The sequence below is a fragment of the Psittacula echo genome (genome assembly GCF_963264785.1).
Source record: "Psittacula echo genome assembly, chromosome: 3".
NCBI lineage: Eukaryota > Metazoa > Chordata > Aves > Psittaciformes > Psittacidae > Psittacula > Psittacula echo.
Genome location: NC_137736.1, coordinates 20,757,859 through 20,782,740, shown reverse-complemented (window position 1 = coordinate 20,782,740; position 24,882 = coordinate 20,757,859). Strand labels below are relative to the sequence as shown.

General features: G+C 37.2%; 1 protein-coding gene across 2 annotated transcripts in view; it reads left to right on the top strand.

The window, feature by feature from the left end:
* Nucleotides 1-24,882, top strand: part of DCBLD2 (discoidin, CUB and LCCL domain containing 2) — a 42,808-nt gene that overhangs the window by 3,887 nt on the left and 14,039 nt on the right. For both annotated transcript variants that reach the window (XM_080613789.1, XM_080613788.1), the window contains exons 2-7: nucleotides 13,583-13,810; nucleotides 18,876-19,013; nucleotides 19,975-20,026; nucleotides 21,378-21,450; nucleotides 23,994-24,127; nucleotides 24,823-24,863. In XM_080613789.1, the coding sequence (XP_080469915.1) occupies nucleotides 13,583-13,810; nucleotides 18,876-19,013; nucleotides 19,975-20,026; nucleotides 21,378-21,450; nucleotides 23,994-24,127; nucleotides 24,823-24,863 (666 nt within the window). The remainder of the gene's footprint in view (nucleotides 1-13,582; nucleotides 13,811-18,875; nucleotides 19,014-19,974; nucleotides 20,027-21,377; nucleotides 21,451-23,993; nucleotides 24,128-24,822; nucleotides 24,864-24,882) is intronic.

The following is a 24,882-nucleotide window of genomic DNA, read 5'->3' as shown; positions in this document are numbered from 1 at the left end:
GGTGGCTTTGGCTGTGGCCAGTCCAGAACCAGGCACGTGGTGATCCATCAGTCTAGCCTCTGCCTTTCTGTAGGACCTGGAATAGCTTGTGGTCGTTCATGCGTTGGTGGCTGAAACAAATAACTGTGGCAACTGTTGCAACTTCCTGGCCACTTACTGTACAGGGCTGTCTTAGTGCCTTTGTCACTGAACTATGGCATTTTGCTCCCACTATGCTGAGTTCAGATGTTCCTGGGACAGTTGAGAAGACTAGAACTAGCTGTGTGATTTTGTGAACTTTGTTTCCTTGAACTTTGTTTCCTTAAACTTTGTTTCAACTTGCAAATAACTGTCTGTCCCTTTTGGTCACTACGGTGACTTTCCAGTTGTGAACTTCAAGCTTGAATGTATCTAACGGTGTCCTCCAACTATAGATTTGGAAGAGAGGTGGCTTGATCTGGGGACAAAGAGAAGGTGGCTCTAGCTATATATCCATGAGCTGGGCAAGAAGGAGGGAGAGAGGCTGTAGCTTCTGCCTTGATATTCTGGAAGAGATTGTTTCCTTCTGGAACAGGGGACAAACAAGGGTTTGAGCTGCCAAGGTAGCCCATTGCAAGTGTCTTTTTTTTCTTGTTTCAGAGACTTCCTGGTGTGTAAATACAAAGCGCCACCATAAAAACTTCTGCCATATGAGCAGTTTGCATGTATTGTCCTTCATGCAAATGCTGTTTTCTACATTTGCTAAATTAGATTGGGTGGTGTCTTCTTGCCTTTTGTATCCATTGTCCTTGGCTGGGCTCATCTTTGAGGAACAGAGTCACAGCCAAACCCATAAGAAATTAGTTTGATTAAAAAGACCCCCAGTGCTTTAGATTAGAGATTTATTATCCCTAAAATTAACATGAGAATAAGTGTTTTATGATGGGAGAGCAGCCCTTTGTTGAGCCATTTGGTTTTGCTAATACGACAGTTTTACTTAAGAATGCAGACTGTTTTGATGATGGAGTTGTGTGGAACTCTTGAGGATTCAGGGGTTAGGATTAGGCAGGAGTGCTGAGGCAAATCCCCTTCATCCTTATTCTGAGAAATATGGAAGAGTTTTTCAAGACTACAGCTTAAAGTTCTGCTAAGCTTAGCTGACATGTTGGATGATTCAGCTATTCTGATGCTTTTTTTTCACTTCTCAGCATTGTGTCTTGGAGATAGAGTTAGTGAGGAGGAGGGGGAGCACTGTGTAGAGGAATGCTGTTTCTGGGGGGGAAGCGAGCTGGTATTGGAAGTATAGACCTACACCCACTGAAAATTCTTTGCTTTTGAAAACAAGAATCTCTGAAAAGTTATTTTTCCTCTTCCAATTAACTGAGCCTTATTTGAAGTGGTTAAGTTGGGTCTGCTGGGCAGGAGGTACCATGTGTTCTGCAGAGCCATCCTTTCTGAGAGTTTGCTTGTCGTGTTGATTCTGTTCAGGCTAGCTCATCTTTGGGAGCCTGTTGAGGTTGTGCTAGTCTAGTCTACTCCTCTAAAGAAAGCAGGAATTATCATTTTTGTATAAATACTCCTAAAGTTCTCATACTTGATCCCAGGATGTGTAACATTTGGCTTTGGATTTAAGCTGTACAATGCACTTTGGTTTTATATATACGTGTGTCTGTGTGTACATGGCTATAAAAATCCTATCTGAGCTAGTGGTGAAAAGGTTCTTTCAAAAGCTTGTATGCTGTTACTGCGTGCATCTCAAGATAGTGACCTAGCATATTAGTGCAGTCTTTAGGAAAATTATTTTCATGCTACTCAACAGAGAGGTTCAGCTTTCCAGATTTGGAGGACTGTTTTCTTATGTTATTCATGTAAGGGAAAAATAATTTGTCTCCTTTTCTGCAGTTCTGTCACCTGCTTTATACTCTGGGAAATGATGCATTAGGTTTTTAATGTGATCACTGCTGTTCTGTATAGTCTCTGTCATCAGTTAGTTAAGTGCTGCCTTGAATGCATCAGCTTTGATAGCTCAGATAATCTTCAGTATAAATGCAGTTCTTGTTGAAATTGCTGTTCAATGTATTTACCAATGTTTCTGTATTGGTTATTTTATCCACCTTATGAAGGGGTTTAAAATAAGCTATTGTGTGTTGCCCTCACTTTTGTAGCTGCACCCTATGCTTTGGGGAAACATTTAGGATTACCTGAAATTTGTTTTGTACTCAAAGGATTTCCCTCTCCTCCTGCACTTTCTGGTTAAGAGTTGCTTTTAGATTGATTTCTTTATCAATATTATTGAACATATGTGGTTCTTTTTATAAAATAGTGGTATAGTTGAAACCATTGTCCAAACTTAGACTGAATTTGTTACTAAACTGAGGTTTGGAGATGGAAACAGTAGCAATGTGAACATAAAAGACTATGTAGTAATTTGCATTAAAATAGGATCTTTAACATTTTCAGTGCTGTTTTTTTATATAGAGTGATGGGTTATTGCCTTTGAAGCCTGTTCATTAATGTTTTAAGACTGTGAAATACCCAATTTTGTTAAGCTTCATGCTTTGCCTTCCATTATTGGAGGCGAGCAACTTGAACTGTGCTATGCATGTTTTATTGTTTATATTTGAACACTTTTTATGTTATTTGAATTAAAAATCATACTTGAAAATGTGATAATGATTTGACATTTGGACCACAGAACAACACTGACTTTGAAAAAATACTTTTGTTGAAGAATTCTTTGTCTAGTGTTTGAAAAAGAAAAACCCCAACCACTGGATGAGTTTTAATACGGTAAATCCTTTTGAAGAAAAAAGATCCTGGAAGCAGTATATGTGTATATGGGGGCTCAATATGTGCTTGTCAGATGTGCTTGCTGTTAATTTTTGCTGATACAAAGAGGATGTTTTGGCCTCTTCACTGGTCTCTGTGTATGATAGATATTCTGCATTTTGACTCAATCATTATTTCTTACAGTTATTTGACTGCTGATCTTAAGAGTCTCTGTTCTTACTATCTTACCAAAAGTACTAAGTTTCAAGTTTTTCGCTGAATGAACTTCTGTCTTACTAATAGAAATTCCATGCATCTAGTTTTTGAAGGGTAACACAATGAGGAAAGTTCCAGTTCTGCACCACTATTATGATAGTACACATAGCTACTGCATTAGTAAATGTTTTTTTGTAAGCAGAATGAAGTTTATGCACCTACTTGTATCACTCTTGGCAGCAGTAGTATTGAATAATAAGGAATTCACCCATATGCCATAGATAAAGTAGGTGTATTTTTAAAGAGTACCTTAGAAACAGTTGGTTTGGTGTGGTTTTGTTTTGTAAAATAGTTAAAAAATTTCTCTCTCATGATGCCTTTAAATCAAGTCTGAAAACTTTCTTGAAAGTTAAATTTCATGCAATATCCTAAATTTCGTTTGGCTAGAATCATGACTAGCCAATTGTAAGTAGTTGTGGTATATAAGAAAACATACTTCAAAGGGCCCTTCTGTGAATCCATCTTTCTGTAAAATGGCCTATAAATTAGGATCAGAGGAGAGGCTCAAACTTGCCACTTTTTTCTTTTCAAGAGGTAAAGTTTGGAGGTTGGTTATTTATGTTGTTGGTTTGTTTGGTTTTTTTTTTTTGGTTTTTTTTTTAAGAAATGCTTCTCTGTTGCTTTCTTTATGCTAAAGTCTTCCATAGCAAGTGTGTTCCATCAGTTTTGTTAATTGTAGTGTTAAAAAAGGATATTTTCAGATTTTTTTTTTTTTCTGTTCTGTGTGAGTGTCTTTGGTTTTGTTTAACATTTCTTATTGTTCAGTGAAAGCGTCAAATGAGTGTATTGCATTTTAACGTTCCTGCATTTTTTATGATGTGAAAACTCAATTCAGCTCCAGCAAAATCACAGGAGACTACCTTATTAACCATATTCCATAGATGAGGCATCACTTATGTACTGAAAATGAAAATAAGATCAATATTCAGATCATCTGTATGCTTTATTAAACACTCCCCTCCCCACTTTATAAATTCCCTTGTTAATCCCCACTCTAAACCTTCCTCCCAGATTTTTGAAGTTCTTTCCGAAGTTACTTTTTCAAGGAAGAGGTTTTGTCTCCCAGGATTGGGATAGTATCCATCAGGACGAGGATGGCCAGCCACTGATCATCAGTCTTGCTTGAATTCCAGCTATTGTGCATGAGGCCACATGAATTCTCATTTCAAACTTTTCTTCCTCACAGCAGTTCTTCATGTAGAACAATTTCTTTGAACAATACACTGATTTTCTTGGTTCTTTAACTGAAGTGCCGTGGGAGATAACCATTTGATGTGTCCTTGAGGAACATTATTAATAGTGGAAAAAGAAACTTGAAAAGCTTGTTGTGCTTCTGCAAGTGGTTGTGAGCATATAACTCTTCCGTCCCAGTTTCAAAAATATGATGGTGTAAAAGCTCTCCAGTGCGATGCTGTCAGTTGCATTATACTAATACTGTTGATCTTGGTCTGGCATTAAACAGAACTTGTAAATAAATGTTTTGTAAAATTATTCCAGATTTGCAGAAGGTTGTTTTTCATCCCTGAATATTTTTTAGTTTTGTTTTTTTTTTTTTTTTTTTTGTATAGAGAAACCCCACAGGAATGAGGCAGTTGAAAGGTCCTCAATATCTTGAGTAGAAAGATGAATTAAAAAAGCAATGGAAACAGAAAGTGAATTGCAGTGATGCTGTTTCACTTGGTTCCTTCTCAGAGTTAGGAGATTATGACTCTGAAAGGATAGTTTACTTCAGTGAGCTAGCATGTATGTGAAGTGTGCTGTTCATGCCTGTTTGCCAGCAAGTCCACAAGGGTTTTCATAGTTGGCAGCTGTTGCATCTTTAGCAGGACTGTAGCCAGTTAAAGTTGTATCTGCTCATTTTAACTTTGCTTCAAAGTGGTTGAGATGTGGGGGAAAAAGTCTTGGCTTATTCAGTGTGATGGAATGAAGCCACACTGGTGCTTAATTTTTCTTTTATAGATCTGTGAGTTTTGTGAAATGAGGAAGCCCTGAACTGCATTATCTGTTAATTTCTATTTTTATGCCATTGTTTACAGGTGTCAAAATATGTTGTCTTATCACATGGGTGGAAAGAGAGATGACTTGATAAATGTGTGTCTCAAGTCCAGTGGTGATCAGTTTTTGTCTTTTTCTCAAGTATATTTGAAAATATTCAGTAAAGCATTTCATTACTTAGTTTTTAAAGAGCTGTTTTCAGTGTCTCCAGTTCTATAACTCAAGGCATCCTTCCTGCTTTGAAGAAGTTAAAGCAAGGCTGATAGACAGGTTCAAAGTTAGCAGATAGCTTTGCACACTACTGACTTCCTACATACTTTTGTTACCCTTTTGTATGATTTTGGCACTTAAAAACCTGTGATTTGAGTGTGTAAATTTACTGTCATCTTCCTAGTTAATCATCTTGTTATTCAGTAGTACATAATGTTTGTTTTATTGATTGTATTCATAGAGCATCAAAAGTATGAAAATATTTTAAGGGAATGTCTATTTAAGGCAAAATTAAGAAATGAAGTTACCTTTCAGAACAGATTGTATATTGTATTTCATGACTAGAATGGTAGCCATGTTGTTCATAATGGGAAAACCCGTAACTGTCCCCATTATCATTTTGAACTTAGAGTTAAAAGTGAGTGTTGGATATAAAGATGATGCTGTATGTCACCTACAGGAGCAGTAGGAAATACTGATGTAGAGATACGGAGCGTTAACTTTCATCAGTTGGATGACAAACTTTAAAGAAGGTTAGAAACTGATATTTAAAGTCACTGTTCTTGGTGCAGCTGCAGGGTGCAAATAATTCCAGCTGTTTTTTGAGGTTTTCTTTTTGAAAGCATTGAGATGCCCCTGTGTTTTTTGTTAAGGTACCCAAATCTTCAGCTTCCTTCCTTCCAGCTTCTGTTGATTCCATGGTAGCTAAATATGATTTTTATCACTGGCTGCTGCTGTCTCACCCTGTCCTCCCTATCCCTACCTTGTATCCTCTCCGTTGTGCAGGCTCCAGTGAGTGAGACCCCTGTTGACACATAGCTGTACCCTTACTCAGTAAAAGGCAGATAGGGTGATAACCTGGGTTATAAAACAGCTGCACAGCTCAGCAGGAGTTTGAGAAGCATCAGCAGTGCACAGTGTGGGAAGTAGCAGCTGTTTTATAAGGCAGGATGGTACTGCAGCAGTGGTATTTAAATTGATATATGCCACCATGGTTCTGCAGTGTAGGTTGTGTGGTCTCATTTATGAACTGATAATGGAAGAGAGAAAAAGATTACTATAACATTAATTTAGCATGTGAATTACTGGTATGATTGGAGAATTTTCTGCTTCTTTGTTGACATATGTAAGACTTGTGAAATTGCATTTGGTCCTGGTGTGGTGAGGAGTCTGAAGACTTTACAAGAGATTTGAAGCTTGTTCTGATGATGACTATTGCTTATTCTCATTGAGTTTTGCATGACCATCTGTGGGTTATTTTTCACTTTCTTCATCAGTGGTGTTTCTACTGTGTAGCACTTAGAGCACTGAAGCACAAGTTTATTTTTATGGAAGTGTTGGTACAGATTGCTAAGTAAATGATATGTCTTGGGAAGCGGGCAAGCCGCACATGCCAGACAAAAGACAACATACAGCATGTGCTATCACTGTGATTCAGCATGGGCAGCAGATCAGGAGGGCTTCTGCATTATGGACCATCGAATGTAGAGCCCTCTTTCAGAGTCCTCATGTAAATCACGCTGCACTATGGCTAGCCTGCCTTTGTAGGCTGCTTTTGCCTGCCTGCTATTCAAGAAAGTCATAGCTGTCCCTGGGGACTTATTCACAGGCTCTGCAAAGGTCTTACAGATCTGATCGACCTTTCTGTTCTTTTGAAGTAGTTTGGTTAGTACATGGCAGCAGAGGAGGCAAGTGCCTGTCTTACCTGCTCTGATGATAATAATAATCTAAGATAATTTGTTTGTAAATGTTACCATATTTTGGATGTTACATTTAGCAAGGCTAAGTGTTACTCTCTTGTGTGAAGTTCAGCGTTGGAAAGCAAAGACTGCATTTCCAGAGATGGTGATTGAAAAGCTGTGTGTACAGATGAAAATGATAAAGTACTAATTATGACTAGCCGAGCATGTGGCCAGGGTTGTATATGAAAACATTAAAATTTTGTTCTAATGGCGTCTGAATTTTGTACTTCTGCTGTAACAGCAAGAATCGGCCTGTCTGGTCCCTCCTGCACTACTGAGCTGCCGACATTCAAAAGACAAAAGGCTCATTGTGCTTTACCTTTTGTATCGTTCCTGTCTTTGTTAAACTTCAACCTGTAATTTCATTACTTTTCTAAGGATGCTCCACAGCAAGTAAATCAATCCAGCTGTAATCCCACCTGCCCTCCTTGCAGTTGCACTGCGAGATGCACAATATGCTGCCTCAGAGAGGGGAGCTGGCCGAAATCTAACACTGTGCTGCAGGAATGTGTAGGGGCACCGGTTCATCTTCAGCCAGCTCAGTTACTGAAGCCAGTGTGGCACTTTTGTGTGGCTGGTCTTCCCAGGGAAGGGATGGGTTTCTACAGGTTGGGATTCAGAGTTGTTTAAAATGCAAATACAAGCTGGCAGTGCTGGTGAAAGCAGCAGTTGCAGATGTTCCCCTACTCTGTTCCCCTACACTGTCCTGTCCCTCTGTCAAGGGAGGCATTGCTGTATGCAATGAACTAAATTAGAGGAGTGCTGTAAGTTAAAACTAACAGATTTTTTTTTATCTCAAGTCTCTGGCCTGGTTTACCATGTGGCTGCAGAAGTGTTTACCTCCAGTACCAGGAAGGGTGTGAGAACAAGTGGTCAACAGCTAGAGGCAGACAAGGCTTGCTTTTGTCTGTGGCTGCACTAATTTAAAGTGCCTTCAAGTGTTTACTGAGCAATGGCTTCACTTGTGGAAGTGTGGGGTATTTCATGTTGTGAAACATCTGGAATGGGGATGAAATGATCAAACGAGTGTGTTATGAAGGCAAATAAATGGCATAAAGATGAAGGTGGACTGTGTGCTTGTGGGCTTGTTAAGAAAATTAATTCTGACAGAGGAGCAGATTCCTTTCTGAAGAACAGAAAGGATTCTGTAGATTTTGGTGGAAACAGCAATGATTTTGAAGGACTCAAATAAAGGCATTTGAAAATACCTGAAAAAAGCTAATTAGAATTTGATGTCTCTGTGGTCTTAATTCTCTTCATGGAACATTTCTGCTGGTTGTGTAAACTTTCTTGCCCACACTGAGGAAAGCAAAAAGTAGATGCAGTGTCTTATAGTTGCACACTGATAAAAAACAGGGAAATGCAGATCATAGGAGCTAAACAGAAGAGGAAAATTATAGTATTGCATTGAATGAGGAAGAATTGTGTATTTGGAGTTAAAATGAAAGCTTTACAGTATCTTTTTTTGCTTACATAACTATAATAGATTGGGTTTTACCTTAGTTAAGAAACATTCAGTTACATCTTGTATATAGTCACAAAGTACAGAAAATCACAACTTAAATATAAATCTCTGGAAACCCACTGGTTAAATTGAGTGTTCAAAAGACAGCACCACACGTTAAAATTGAGATCGGTATTTTGATATCCATCAGTTATGCCTTATAGACTGTAACCTTCAGCTGTCAGATGTCTCTATTTTAACGTTCTTCTCCAAGTAAGGAATGGGAAAGCATTCTCTAGTCTAAAAGATTAATTTTTAACATGTTTTGGTAGTGAGAACAAGATTAGCAGTTACTAACAGCAGCTGATCTCAGGGGGAAGAAGTTCTGATTAATTTACTTCAACAACTATAGAGAATAATTAATCATTTTTCTGGTGGGTATTAATAGAGCACTTAGTGCCCACTCCTGCATGTGCAGTATCCTCTCATTTTATGAAATCTTACATTTTCTTATCTTCTTGTGTTTGTGTTGGTTCAAGTTCTGTATTTTGTTGATGTAAAGAACTTGGGTATGAGAAATCATTTTTAATCATCTGCTTGATCTCATCAGACATCAGTGAGCCATAGCTTGGGGGTCATACGTAATCTGTCTGGATAATTGATTGAGCCATTCAAAGGCTCCTGCAGAAGAGATGAATAGTGCTCCTGACGACAGTCTGAAAGCAGTCTGCTTTCCTCTACCAGCTTCTTAAGAGGCATCTATGTTTCTAACACACATTTTGGTGAAAAGCTGAGCTTACTCATGTTTGCTGTGTGCACGGTTCTCAGGACACATGACACTCAATGCACATACGCAGACCTTCCAGCAAATATCAGGTATAATGTGTATGTGATCTGCTGCTTCTGCAGAGAGTTTTGTCTGTTCTGCAAGTGCAGTAGGTCTGTGGTGTGACAGGGCTGAAAGAAAGCAAGAGTCATTGAGCTCTGTACTGACAACAGAAGTTGTCAGCTCATTCATGAATAATTGATTTAGGAATTGACATCTGTCTCTTCTGTGTGTTCTCAGAAACTCCACTCTCATGTACACAGATTAACAGAAACAAAAGATTCTGTGGCACGTAATGACTTCAAAATGAATGAAGTAGCTAATGCTTCTATATATGTGACTATAGTGCTAAACCCTGTATTTTTTCTTGGAGAAATTGCTGAATATTGCAGATTGCTCCACTGATAGAGGATTTATATATGTGTCTCTGGAGTTGATCGGTGGTATTTATACAACTCTGGCAGAAATAATGAAGCACCACTTACATAAAGAGATACTCTTTTATAGTACCACTAAAATAAAACTAGGTTTCATTGTTTTACAAGTTTCACTGGAACTGTGTTGTTAAAGATTTCCAAATAGCTCCTGAATGATGCTTCTGCCCTTGGCGGACTGTATATTGCATGCCGGACGTGCAGTGGTAATCTTTAAATTCTTCAGGCATGAAGTCTCTGGCACTTCTGCTATCACTAGCTGAAGTGAAACACACAACAAAATGAGATCTAAAATGTCCAGTCAGAATGAGCTGCTTTTAAAAATTAGCTTCGAAATAAGATAATGCTTGTAGATGCATTTAAGCACAACTTTTTTTCCCTTTCCATTTCTTTCTAGTATGGCTTGACGGCAAGTTCTTCAATATGGCTAGATTAGAGGAGTATTTTTCCTGACATATTTTCCAGAAAGCCTACAACAAAAGTGAGATTTGAGATTTGCAATTTCATTAAATTGGGGGGGGGGGTGTTTGGAAAATTTTCCTTTCTAGCCAGTGGAAACAAGACTGATAGTTCCAAGCTACAAGGGGAAATTTGACATTTCTTAGTCATGGGTCTATAAAAGAAAAGTCTCAATGACTTTTTAAAACTTATAATATTTTATTTGCATTTTATCACCTCAATATGTAAGAGTGGTTTTGGAGTTGTTTTCCCCATCAGAAAAGTGCGTCCTGTTCCTTGTACAAACGCAGAGCCAGTACTGTTTCATGCTTGAGACAGCTGAATAGGAAACTAGTGAAGATGATGGTTTAAATCAGCAAACTAGGGAAGAGGATGGTTTAAGTGAATGTTAGGTATGATCTTTCCTACTTTTAACTGGAGAAATTTACAGTTCAAGTACTACTATTTGGGACAAAGAAAAGACTCAGGCTCTCCTTTGTCTTTGACTTCCAGCAACATAGGCTTAAGATATAAAAGCTTGGGAAATGATGAAAGATACATTATCAGATGCATTGTTGGTATTCCTGGTTGTAAGAAACAGCATTTGTGTGGTTACTGCACTCCAGTAATAGGCATCTTGAAATGAGAAATCAGTACCAAGTAATTATTCTACATCACGCAAGCATTTTTATTTTACTTAAATGCACTCAGAACAATGTATCTGCTTGTACAGGTGAAAGCTACTATGATTTCATGTTCAAAAAGCCACTGTATTAGCGTATCTGTATAATATTTTCAATCTGTAAATAGTTGCTTACCCCGTCATAAGATGGGAAAAGCACAGAACTAGTTTACTGTCTCATAGTTTTTATTTAGGCCATAACCTAAAGCTCACTGCTGTTTATGTTGAAAATCAGTTTTATATGTCTGCCGTATAAAGAGTTTTGAAATACTAGCCACAAGTATCACCATGAATAAAGAACTAGTATTTATTTGTTGGTTTTACTGTTAGTATTAGTTCTGTGTATTTTGTGTGAGTACTTGCTTGCGAAAAGCCAGTTTACGAGCAAAGGAATTGGTATTTTTCTCGACTGTTAAGCATATTGTGACTAATAAGGAATCTGACATTTAAAAGTTTACTAACTAATAAGCCAAGGCCATGCAGGTTTTGAATGATAAGTTTTCACTTGCTCTTAGGTTTATAACATGCCTTTGAGAAGAAACCAGGATTAAAATGTTACACAAAACATAAGGTTTAAGTTACCTCTTGTAACATTGGACAATTGTGACTCATCTATTAGAACAACAGTAATTTAGGGAAGTAATTTATCAGCTGTCACCCAAATGGAAATAATATTTGTCAGGGGATGGAAAAAAGTGTTCTAAAGGAAACTGCAAAAATTTCATGAAGAAAAACGTGGCTAAACAACATCTTTATAAATAGAAATTTTGATTTTACGAAAGCAGGTATTCCAGTTACTTTTTCCAAAGAAGATTCATTATTTTGATTTAAGACTGCTAGCAAGGAAAAAAGCTGCAGTTTTGTCTGTTTGTGATTCTGTATATACCAGCAGCAGTTTAGTGTTTAGAACATGGAGCTCTTTCAGTCTGCTCAGATTATAAAGAGAATAGGTTTTGCTAATAGCAATTAGGTACTTTTTCATTTTTCCCATGTGTGTTAGACTTACTTTTCCATTCAGTCTTGGGTGAAACACATTTAAGAATTTTGAAAATTAGTTATAAGTCTAAATATGTGTACAACTTTTGTTCCTAAAGTTTAGCTTACCTTTTTGTGTTTAATAGAGGAACTAGATATATTAGTGTGCAATATGAAACACTTTCAGACTGACACTTTTAGCTGTCAAAACATGTCAATATAAATTACGTTGATCATTGTGAATTTCTGGTCATTGTGAAATCTTGACATAATATTAAGTCTGTTGTAATCACTTTGTAGGAACTGTATACAGACACAATTTGAAGGGTAAAATGGACCTACGGATATGTGTATTTGGAGAAGATGTCGAAGACATCTTTTAGCACCATACCTAGTCTGATTTTTGTCTTTGCCATTTTTGCTCACATTGTTCAAGATCCATTGTTCAAACATCTTTTAGAATAACATGTACAGATCACATACAAAAGAATCGCTGGACCTTCTTGTGTCAAATCTTGAAAATGATAATGTTGTTCCTGGCCTAGTTGTTTCATGGGACTAAATTCAATAAGTAGGCTTTTTAGCCTCCACTGCTAACAAAAATAAATTAGAGATGTTATGAAGTGTATTTTGTGGGGCTTATATTACTGCAGGTGTTAATTTTGATGGATGTGTCCTTGTGCTCTGGAATACTTAGTTGCATCTTGATAGAGTAATTTACAAAGAGCTGGTGATGGTGGATGTTACTGAAAGTATGTTATTTCAAAACCAACAGATAACTAATTAAACTTCTTGTACTACATACAGACAGATGCTCTTCCACATGTCCCATTCCACACTGTTAGCCACCACCTCACCTGTATTCCCATCAACACAAGTGATTGCAGCCAGGCCCAGGGCACATCTGTCCCATGAGGCAGTGGTGATGCCCTGTGCAGTGAAGGGCATGGGGTGGTTTGCAAGGCCACCCCATAGCAGAGTCAGGGTGAGCCAGAGGGCTGCTCTGTCCTGAGGGGCCTCTGTGGGGCACATCCTGCAAAGCCCCACTGGGTAGCACCCTACATCTGTGACGCTGTCCCGCAGCCAGCTCCCCCTTGCCTCCTGCGGCTGCAGGCCCTGAAAACCATTGAAGGGGTGCAGCAGTGCTGGGTCAGTCTCACCAGATTTACTGTTGAGTAAACAGATTTATCAGTTTGCTCTTTATAATTTGATTTTGAAAATATACCATTTGTGCTATTTTTTCCCCGTTTTTAAACAAGTCGTCTTCAGTATTGTTCCTGCAACAAAACAATGCACTAGAGGTTTGATGATGGTCAGACTTGGCAGTTATTTTTCAGTAGAGTATTTGCTTTGTCTTTTCACTTTTGTACATTGTCTTTTCACTTCTGTTTTTTTTTCATCATGCTGTGAATACAATAACAGCTATAAAACAGATGTGCTCTTGTTTTATTGGCAGGCTTCTCCCTCCTTTTCAGAACCTGTTTTCTTTTGTACATAGGTATTAGGGGAACATGAAATACCAGCGACACTTCCTGTAATGTCTGTTTAATTTTTTAAGTGGTTATGGATTAATTTTTATCTTGTTGAGGAAGTTGTAGCAGCTCTCTGGTCACCTATGGTGAGAAGCTAAACGTTACGCAACATTATTTGACTGGTACTTCTCACAATTGCTGTTCCTCTGCATGTGATTTACCTTTGTGTTCACTTACAATGTGATACTGCAGTTAAAAACTCAACAAACCCCATACCGCTGCTGAAACCCAGGATGACTAAATCACCAGTGAAGCTTTGAAGATGAACATGTGTAGCTGATTTATTTTTGTTCTTTTGTAGGTGATGGATGTGGACACACCATTCTGGGCCCCGAAAGTGGAACTCTTGCTTCAATAAACTACCCACAGACCTCTCCCAATAGTACAGTTTGTGAATGGGAAATTCGTGTAAAGCCTGGGCAGCGAGTTCAGCTCAAATTTGGCGATTTTGATATTGATGACTCAGATTCATGTCATTCCAGTTACTTAAGAGTTCACAATGGGATTGGCCCCACCAGGACAGAGATAGGTAGGAGCTTTTATTATTGGTGTTTGAAAACTATAGACTGGTACAGAACTTGGATATACTGTTGGTACTTTTGTTACTTGTAAAATTTCTCCTGTTTACCTGCTCTGAGCATAGAGTAACTACTGCGTGTATAGTTAAGTACTTTTTCATAGCCCTAGAAAACTGTTATCATTCAGTTGGATATTGGGCAGGGTAAAATCTTGCCTGAATATATCATACGCTGCTTTGTACAGTGTGGATTTTGAGTCTACGAAAAGTGATGAAAAGAAGGAAGTGTTTTTTATTTAAAGGAATCTCCAATAAGGTTAAGAAAGAAATTTCAGTAAATCTGTAATTAGAATTGTGTTCTTCCTGAACTTCATATCAAGGAATCATTGAACAGTTTGGGCTGGAAGGGACCTTAAAGATCTAGTTCCAACCACTGTGACAGGAGCAGGAACACCACCTACTAGACTGGGTTGTTCAAGGCTCTGTCTGACCTGGCCTTGAACAGTGCCAGGAATGGGGCAGCCACAGCTTCTCTGGGCAACCTGTGCCAGTGTCTCACCACCCTCACAGTGAAGAATTTCTTTCAAATATCTATTCTAAATCTACCTTCTTTCAGTTTAAAGCCATTACCCCTTGTCCTATCACTAAATGCGCTTGTAAAATGTCCCTCTCCAGATTTCTTGTAGCCCCCCTGTAGGCACTGGAAGCTGCTCTAAGGTCTCCCTGGAGCCTTCTCTTCTTCAGGCTGAACAAGCCCAACTCTTTCAGCCTGTCGTCACAGGAGAGCTGCTCCAGCCCTGGGAACATCTCTGTGGTTTCCTCTGGACTCGCTTGAGCACGTCCGTGTCCCTCTTGTGTTGGGGGCCCAGAGCTGGATGCAGGACTCCAGGTGGGGTGTCATAAAAGTGGAATAGAAAGGCAGAATCCCCTCCTTCAACCTGCTGGTCACGCTTCTTTTGATGCAGCCCAGCATAAGGTTGACTTTCTGAGCTGCACACTGCCAGGACCCATTTTGCTTCTCATCAGCCAACATCCCCAAGTCCTCCTCGGGGCTGCTGTCAGACCACCAGTCTGTATTTGTGCTTGGGATTGCCTCGACCCAGGTGCAGGACTTGGCCTTGCTGACCTTCATGAGTTAAGTGCAAATCTTTGAGGAGTGCTGTGTGTACCTTATCACAGTAGAAAAATAGACATCAGGGACCAGTAAGTAAACTTACTATTGATGGTACTGCTAGAAAGAACAGGTAAGGAAAGATTTTCTTTTATGCCATATAGGTCTTCTGTACAGGGAGGGAATACAGGTGCAACTTTCTAAAAGTAAAATGGTAAAGAAAACAGTTGTCTGATTGTCTTTCACTGGTGACATGCTCATTTAAAATACACTTAGCATTGTTGCTCAGCAGATGACCTTTCTGTTTGGAATGCCAGAGTATTCTAAGTCACTGCATTTTGTTTACTGTTATTAAAGCATGTGTAAATGTGTGTCTTCTTGACACAATTCCTATATCCTAAACCAATGATGTTGTGTAACAATGATAGCAGAACATCCTACATTTTGTTTGTGCATTCCAAAACTAGATGGTAAATGCAACACAGATCATATAATAATCTTTGATTCTTCAGACTTTCAAGGAAAACCCTCCTGTAATGTTTTTTGGGCTTGTTTTTTTCTCAGACATTTCCCAATAGCTTGCAAAGGGCCTATAAACAGCGGAGAGGGAATTGCAAAACTACAAGGATCTTCATTAACAGAAAAAGAAAAAAGTTGTATATATATGTTACCTGAAATGCCTTTCTTTTTATATGGAATTGTTCTGATTTGAATTGTTCATCTTGATGGTATTAAAGGATGTCAGTCTTCAAAAGTTGTGTAGTTCAAATGTTCCCCATCTTCTGATAATGTCCATAGTTCAATGTTTGTGCTTGAGAAGAGAACAAATTGAATTTCATTACTATAAGGCAGGGTTTTTTTCAAATAGCAGTGTGACATTATCATCTACATCAAGGTATATGTAGGGTTTAAAGGCCCTTGTTGGTTACTTTGCATAAAAATCAAAATGAATTTTTATTCTTCCTTCACTAAAATTAGCTGTTATTGTGCAGATTCATTTTGGGTTTTTTTTTATAAAGCTTTATCTGGAGAGAGATTTACTTCATCTAATTTGTTTTTGTTCAACTCAAATGCCGATCCACTAAACTGTGTCTTTTTATAAGAGGCCAGTGGAATGTTAGCTTTGTTAACCCTCTTTTCCAACTGTCACCTAGGTAAGTGTGTGTGAAAATAAGTATATGCTTGGAGCTGTTGAGCCAGACTTGGTCTAAAATAGGAAATGCTGCAGTCCTTAAATGGCAAGGAATGTCCAGTTCTGATAAGTTTGTTATTCACTTTTATAAGTGACTTAGTGGGTTCGAGTAAGTTTTCTACTTCATTTGTCTCTCTTGACGTTCAGCTGTTCCCAGCTGGTGTAGTAGCACAGTATGTTGAGCGAATGTATGTGTTGTTCTGCTCTTAAAATTAAATCAGAGAACAAACAGTGATAATAACAGTGTCAGATACAGATGATGCAGATTCTTGAATGTTCATGGTTGAAGTAACAAACACTGGAGAGATTAAACAGTGACCTGAATTTGTTTGGAGAAAATCTAGATTTATTCTGAGTTTTTCCATTCAGGACTACTGACATGGTCTAAAATTAAAATACTTGTATTATGTAAAATCTGAAATTCTGTGATACCTACTTTAACCCAAAATGACTTGAAAATTGGCTGATTAGGTTAAAAAAAAGGATTAGTAGTAAGTTAGTTCGTTGATAAACAGAGAAGGTTTCTAATGAATCTTTTAAGAACTAGTTCTCATTGCAAGTCTTTTGAATATTTATCAATCAAAAGAAGATACAAATCCATGATGTTAAGTTTGTCTCTAGTTTAAGTAAGAGCTAGAGGTGTTTTTTATTAGATTTCATCACAGTCCAATCATTGTGCATCTACAGTCAGTGTACTTATTTAATATAGACAGCGTAAGCCCAGACCTCTAGGAGCAGAGAATGTAAGCTACTGTGGGAATTCCCTCTCCTGCTGTAATGTTGCTGCACAAAAGCACTTGGAGTCCATTAGCAGATAAGCACAGAAAAAATAGCCATATTACATCTTCTGCACACACTCTTGGCAGTCACGTTTTGTCCATTTCTAGTGCCTGTTTTTTGAAAAGATTGCTAAAAATCTGTTGAGAGGCCAGGGGAGAATTAGAAAATGATTTATAGTCTCAGAAGTGTATGTCTTGCCATGAATCAAAAGGTACATCAGTCTACAGTTTGTCAAAGGCTGTATCTCCATGGTGCATGCACCACTGAATAGTTTATCCAAGCTAGATTTAAATGTCTTGCCTTGTGTATTTGCTTGAAAAAGAGTACAAATGGTGTCTTGAGGACAGTCTGACCTAGCCTGAGAGGAGTCTCATGCTGGTCAATTGTGTGACAAGATCCAGTGACTGAAAACAAAACTTAAGAAAAAGGAGAAGTGGTAGTTGGAAGAATGACGCAGTTCATCATAATGAATGCAGGTAATAATTGAAATCTGATTTAAAGCAAAACATTGGGTCAGTGTGGAGCCTTATTTGTTAACTATTGCTGATAATCAGTTTAAGTAGTGAATTGAGGTAAAGTTATATTTGTATATTGTAAATTTCATTAAACTTTTTTCCATTAGAAAATGTTAAAAAAACTATGCTATGTTAAAAAAATAACTGAATAAGTAACATTCAGAAAGCTCTGAATAATGATAGGAAATTGTATTTCAATTTTTTTTAAATTATATTAGTATTTGTGATCATGGTTCACTTTTTAAAGGAATTTGCCATACTGTATTCATTTGTGTTATATATTTGTATTTGTTTTGTATTATATTTGTTAAGAACTATTCCTGCAGGACAGTGTTATTCCATTCACTTTACTTTAGTATTGTAATTTGCTTTTAGTTGAGAAGCAAGTCTGGCTTCTTTTTTTCCTATTTTATATTAAAATAGTTATTATCAAGAAAGCAAATAAATGATGATAATAATAAATATGATATAAAAAATGATGATAAATAATAAAAGAAAGCAAATAAAAAGATGGTAAACTGAAACATATGCAGTGTCATTTGCTGCTTGTGATTATCCATTTGATTATCCACTTGATTATCCACTGTAGAATTTTAATAGGGTTATAGATGGTTTACAGTATTGAATAATCAAGGGAACCTATAGAACAGAAGTGTGGGGGTTTTGTTTGGGTTTTTTTTGGTTTTGTTTTTCTTAATTGATTAATAAACTGATTAATAAAATACTGATTTTACTGAAGTTTCTAGGTGGTAGGACTGGACAATTCATCCAGTTGTTGTTATTTGGTAGTAATTCTAGGACTTTACAGGGCAAGTATTGTCAGTATCTACAGACCGCAGCATCTCCATTTAAAATGTATTATTTTTGGTCATTTTGGATGGCAAGAGAAGTATCCAGATGCAGAACCTCTGTTAGATTTTATAGCTACAGCAAAAAAGAAAGTGAACCAAATGGCAGTTTATATTAATGGTACTCGCATATCCTTGTATGTTAATGCTGAACTGGAGTGAATCATGCTTGCTCTTGTCCAAAACTAAGGAAAATAGTTGATGGAAACCATGAAATAGTTGACAAGGAAGAAGTGCCCCAGTAGCTGCGGGAAGAGAAGGGCTTTTTTTTCTCGCTTGCTTCTCTAGATGCTTCTCATTGCACTGACTTGATTCTTTTCCCTGACAGATTTCTTGCAATCTTTGAAGAACTTAGTGCGAGGGTTATGCATGCTACATGTGAATGGGATAAGGTCACATTTATTTGCAAGTGTTAAGGGTCTGAGAGACACCTGTGGACAGTGGCAAAAGAAATGCATTACCCATATTCTACCATTTGCTTTAAATGGTCACTGACTGCATTATTTAGTGCACATGTATTTGTTTTTGAATATTCACCAAAAGTAATGTGAGCTTACACTGCAAATGAAAGGAGATGCTTATTACATATGTTGGTTTTGGTCCATGTCTGTTCTTCCACTTCTCTCTATAGGAAAATACTGTGGATTTGGTTTTCAAATGGATGGTTTAATTACTTCAAAAAGTAATGAAGTGACAGTACAGTTCATGAGTGGAACACATACTTCTGGACGTGGATTTCTTGCAGCTTATTCAACCACTGACAAATCAGGTATTTATAATAATATGGTATTTTTCATGTGCTGGTAAAAGTAGACCTAATAAGAAACCAGAACTAATTTATTTATTCACATATTTTCATAAATTACCTTCCAAAAAATGAAGACTTTTACTGTGGTCTTCCTGGTACTTCTGTGTAGGAAATAGGACTGTAAGTTAGTGTAGCTTTAAAAAAATAGTATCAGACCTTACCTTGGGTAGCAGAGGAAGAATCAGAGTCATTTGTTATCAATTAAAGAGCCAGTTCAGATAAAGGACAAAATGCATTTGTTTCTCAGGTAGCACTCAAGGTGACAGTTAAAGAATAAGTTTTCTTATTGAGCTGTATGTATTTGTACAGTCATGGAAAATTTTATTTCAGTAATGGTATTCTGTACTCCCTCAGCTCTTTAATTATATAATCTGCTGACTACTTTTTAGTCTTTTTGCCATTTCTGTGGGTTTTCTGGTGCTTTTCTTTCTGTATTTTGCACTGTATATGCTGGTAGACAAAACATGAAAGTATCAGCTATGGATGTAAGTTAACATGTCACTCTAATATTTGTTCCCTATGCTGCGTAGTTTCAGTACCGTAGGACTGTTAAATGCTGAAAACGCAGGTCTGTTTAATTAGTTTATTAATTTAATTTTTAATTTAATTTTGTGAAAAGAGCATAAGTTTGCATCTCTGAATTATCTTAGGCTCTCTGAGGTATAGCTATGAATTAAAACTAAGTTGCATAAAAAATAATTTTTTCTAGTATGTCTCTTCTTATCTATGTCACTTTCTCAGTGGATTTCCCAGTTACTCAGGCAAATTATCAAGGTTCTACTGTGATACAAAATGTGTTGCAAGAAAATTTGGTAGGAACTAAATGTTTTTTTCATTCTGAAACTTCTTGTTTTGTGTTTAAAAAGCCTACTCAAACTTGTTTTCTGTATCATCCTCTTGACCTAACATTTTTTCTTTCCAGACCTAATTACCTGTCTAGACAATGCAAGTCACTTTTCCGAACCAGAATTCAAGTAAGACTGATTTTTTTTTTTTTTTTTTTTTTTTAATCTGTTTCCCCCTCAGTCTCTTTGAAGAAGTAATTTTAGTGTTTCCGCTTCAGTGTTACATATACCTGATGCAGCTTTGGCTTGTCCAGAGAACTTAAGAAACAAACTAGTCAGGGTTAGAGCTGAGTAATTTTGACCTTTGCACTCCTCCTTTCTCCCTCTCTCTCCCTTTTTTTGTTATTTACATGCAGTATACAGTAGAACCTCGTTAATTTGCATTAATGCATAGAATCTAGTATCTTATTTTCATAGAAAGAATGTTGCTTTTATAAACATATTACAGCAGGTATACACCTTGAATGCTGAAATTTATATTGCAGTTACCTAAGGAGCACTATGAAATGTGTCAAAAATTGCAAACCCATTTCACAGTTTGGTGTGAACTAATGGAGTTCTTTGAAGACATAAAATGCTGTACCTTCTGATGGGGGAAGCTGAAGTCATTTCTGTGTTTTATCCTTCTCCATTTTCATCTAAAGCAAGGGCAGTGTTTAAAACTGCAGACCTGTGAAGTACATAGCTTACTTTTTGGAGATCTTAATCCCTGCCATGGTGAAATGTTTCAAAGTGCAACTTTTGCATTTCTCTTTAATTTTCCCAAGTTCCAAAATAGGGCTCTAATTGTAGCTTCTGGCTGTATACCACATGTGCTTAAGTCTCTGAATCCCACTATTTTTGTGGTACCTGCAATGTTGCTTCAACTGTTGTTCAACTGCAGTGAAAACGTTAATGGTTTACTCCAGTTCACTGCTAGATCTTGAAGATTCATGAAGATTTAATAGTTTTTGTATATGCAGTATGAAATGGTACCAGGACATGAACATGGGCATGCATTAGAGGTGGAGATGTCTTGCCTCTTGCTTTTCATGAGCTAGTGGTATTAGCTGAATTTGGCCAGTTTTTTATGGTCAAAGCATTGCCAGGAATATTGTAGAATAGCATTACTTTTCAGATGTATTATTTAAAGATGCAAACCGAATACAGATGCAGGTGTCTAGTTTATAAAATAAAATTCATTAATATCGTTACCTATATGACTTTCAATTTACAGAAGCCATGCAGTATTTATATTATAAAATGCTGGCTTGACTAGAACTGTATTTTCAGATGAGACTTTTAAAAATCTTCTTTAAATGTTCTGTTCTCCTCTTGTGTACTTCTCTTCCTATTTTTTTTTCTGCTTTGATAGGCCTTCAATCAGGATATATCCTTAAATAGTGATATATGAATGATAACAGTGTATTGTAAATCAAAAGCACAGTGACTATTTTGTAGTTGCATGCATCTTTTGACTTGATATTTTATTTTCTTCTAGTAAGTATTGTCCAGCTGGATGTGTGATTCCTTTTGCTGATATTTCAGGCACTATTCCCCGTGGATACAGAGATGTGAGTAAAAATATTGTGGGCTCATGAGAATTTTGCTAAAACACGCAGTGTATAATTACAAGTCATTTATAGTTCTTCATGTTAGTTCTGTTGCCTGGATTCTGGAATATGTTCCTCCTAAAGCTGAATAGCATGGTACTTGTTTTTTCTGCACAGCTGCTAAGGGCCCGGTGCTTCAGATGTTGGCATCTCAAAGAAGTGATGTGGTAGAGACAGTAAGGCCTGCTGAGAAAGGTGGATCAATCAAAATAATGTGTTCTACTTTCTCTTTGGTTTTGTTGGCTTTCTCAGGTTGGGAAATTGAGATTTATGGAGAACCAGTTCTATTAATGATGCCATCTTGGTTTTGACAACTGTAATGCCTCTCTAAACAGAGGGTCACAGTGGTTTTCTTAATTTTTATTTACAGCGTGAAAGATGAACTACTGTTTATGCTTGGCAGCTATAAAATCATTTTCAGAACAGAGTGAATGCTGCAACATTAATAGTTCTGTAAACAGGAAATTAAAATCTTTAATAATGTACAATTGGCTTAGAACACTACAAACCCCTATATACTGTTTTTCTGATGTAAGCTTCTACAACTGAATTAGCCTGCCACAGGACTGGAGGGAGTTCGCTTTTTTTAAGTGTTCTAAGAATTTAAGGATTTTGCTAGTAATCTAGTAAAAGATTACATTAAATCTCTTTGTTTACCTTAAAATACTCTTTTAGGAAGCCATTAGATTTGACACAGAGGAAAGACAATTAAAAAACATTAATAAGCAAAAATTTTAATATTAAATATGAACCTGAAGTGCATGTCTCTGATTTTGTTCTCTCAAACATCAAAATCATAGGATACCTGTTTAAATAATTACCCATATGTAAAAATGTCATTACAACGTAACTGTGTTACATGTTCTGGTCCACTGTGAGTTCTTTCTAAATGGCTGTGAGGGTCATTTTTGTAGCTAGGAACAAGATGAGGTTGATTCTCTGCCTAACATATTGGCAGCATCTGTGGGACTTCGGCTTGTTGGGATTTTTTTTTTTTTTTTTTTTTCCCCCCCAAAATCTGGGAAACTTTTCTATGGAGGAAAAAGGAAACTTAAGGAAATAAATGTCTTGTGACTTTTCATATACTTTATTGCTGTGAATAAAAGGGCAGAGAATTTCGCAAAAGTCAGGCTGTGTGGAAACAAATCAAATTGTCTGGCCCTTTAGACCAGGTTCCAGATACAAACTCTCATGCATCTCTTCCAAATGATAGCAGCTGCTTGCTACTTTAAAAAATACCCTAAATCTTGATTCTTTTGTGTGTGACCCCAACGTCCACAGTCCTTGAGGACTTGGAGCTCTCATTGCTGACATCTTCTGGTGAGCAGGGAGAGGAAAGAGCTGCATCTACTGCTCTTACTTCCAGGGAACATAGGAAAGAGGAGCTGCAGCACAGATGAGACAATTACATTTATTTAGAATGCTTTGGGGATATTTTGGGGGTGGGATTAGAGTTTTTATGCTTGAATATACTGAGGAGAATTATGTTTGGAAAAGTCTTGGTGAGCAGGGGTTTTTTTTGCTGGTTAGCTTGAGAGATATGGGCATCCTCGCCTGCTGCACCATGCAGTTATTTCTAAAGAAGCCACAGTGGAGAAAGTTGTTTTGTTTTTAAAATAATGTGAGAAAGAAAATCATCCATGAAGCCTTCCTTCTCTGGAAGGGACCTGCTGATTCCTTTTGTAGTGAGACTCTACAGCACCTAGTGGACTGGTTGGCAGAGCAGTGCAGCAGATCTGTTTAGTAGCAACAACTAGTAGTGGACTACATTTGCTCTCAATGGCACTGGTAGCCTGCAAGCCAAGGAAATTGAAGTGCCACTGTGACATTTGTTAGTGGATCCAGGCTAACAGTTTTCCAGTGAGAGAAGAAAAGGACAGGATGTCCTGCAAAAACTTTTTGTGTAACTGATGTCCATTGAACTATACAGGCTAGGTAATCAGCTTCTTTAGAAGGAATTAATGTATTTAGTGTGGGTTTGTGTGGATCAGAGTGCTTTGTGGTTTAAACCATGAGTTAAAAAATATAACCCATCAGCTAACAGCTAAAAATCTGCAATGCATCACTCCTTAATTGTGAGGAAATGAATAAATATACTTTCAGTGTGCTTTCTATTAGAAAGTTGCCTATGTATTTATATATTCAACTTCTGTTGTCTAACATAGTAGATTTATTGTAGGCTGAAAGTCTGGCTGTCTGGCTTTTTCAGGCTCATTCACCTTGCTGTTTTGTTTGAGCTTATTTAATTACATGAGTTATACTCCAAATATATCTGGACGAGGATGCATTGAAATGTAGGATCTTCTTTTTGTGTTTTTATAAATTCCGTAATAAACTGAAGATGAATGGTTTCTAAATAATGGAGATACAGTTAAATAAGAACAGTGTCTTAATGTAATAATAACAAAGACTATAACTAGACAAGGTAGCATTTACAATATACAGTGTGGTATTTAACTTATTTACAAATCAGCATTGCATTTTCTTTTTCTCTCCTCTTCAAGTCATCATCACTTTGTATGGCTGGTGTTCATGCAGGCGTTGTATCAAATACTCTGGGTGGCCAAATTAATGTTGTAATCAGCAAGGGCATTCCGTACTATGAAGGCTCCCTGGCTAACAATGTCACCTCAAAAGTGTAAGTATATCTCCTATCTTCTCCTTATATGTAGCACCTTAGGTCCTGGTAGTGTCTAATTGTGGGATTAATTTCAGCTGGTGGAGCTGTGTGTTCCATGGACAGGTTTTCTTCTGGAAGGTTCTTGCAATGCTCTTTTGCTGTGGTGCGATTGTTTTATCACGTATTTTTAACCTCTACACCATAAAGATGAATTTTCCAAATTCTGCAAGGGGTAGGTTTTATCTTCTAAAATGCATGGCATTGCTCTGTGGAAATATAATAATTTATAATGCTCTGTGAAAATATAATAATTTAACAACAACTTTCTAGCTGCAGGGAAAGAGCATGTCTTTTTATCTCAAAAGTCCCAGGAATGAAAGCAATCAGAGGAGATTGGTTCTTGTTATTGTGATTAGCTTAATTTAAAAGGGAAGCATTTTAATGAAGTCTTGGGTTTTGCTGGGCAGGTGTTTGTTTGAAAGCCTTTAAGTCTGATAATATCTCTGGACTAGATTTCAGTTGGAAAGGTGTTTGTACTGAAAGTGCTGCCAACTTGGTGATGGGAAGTGTTACTTTAATTGTGAAGTGCTTGTTTAGGCATTTCTGCATAGGTTTCAGTGGCAAGCAGTCAGGCAAGAAAAATAAACTGAAGAATGTTTGTTTCATTTTTTTCACTGACTACCACAGAACCCATCTTCTTTTGTTCTCTGCAGGGGACTGTTATCTACCGGTCTTTTCACATTCAAGACGAGCGGTAAGCATTATCATATGTA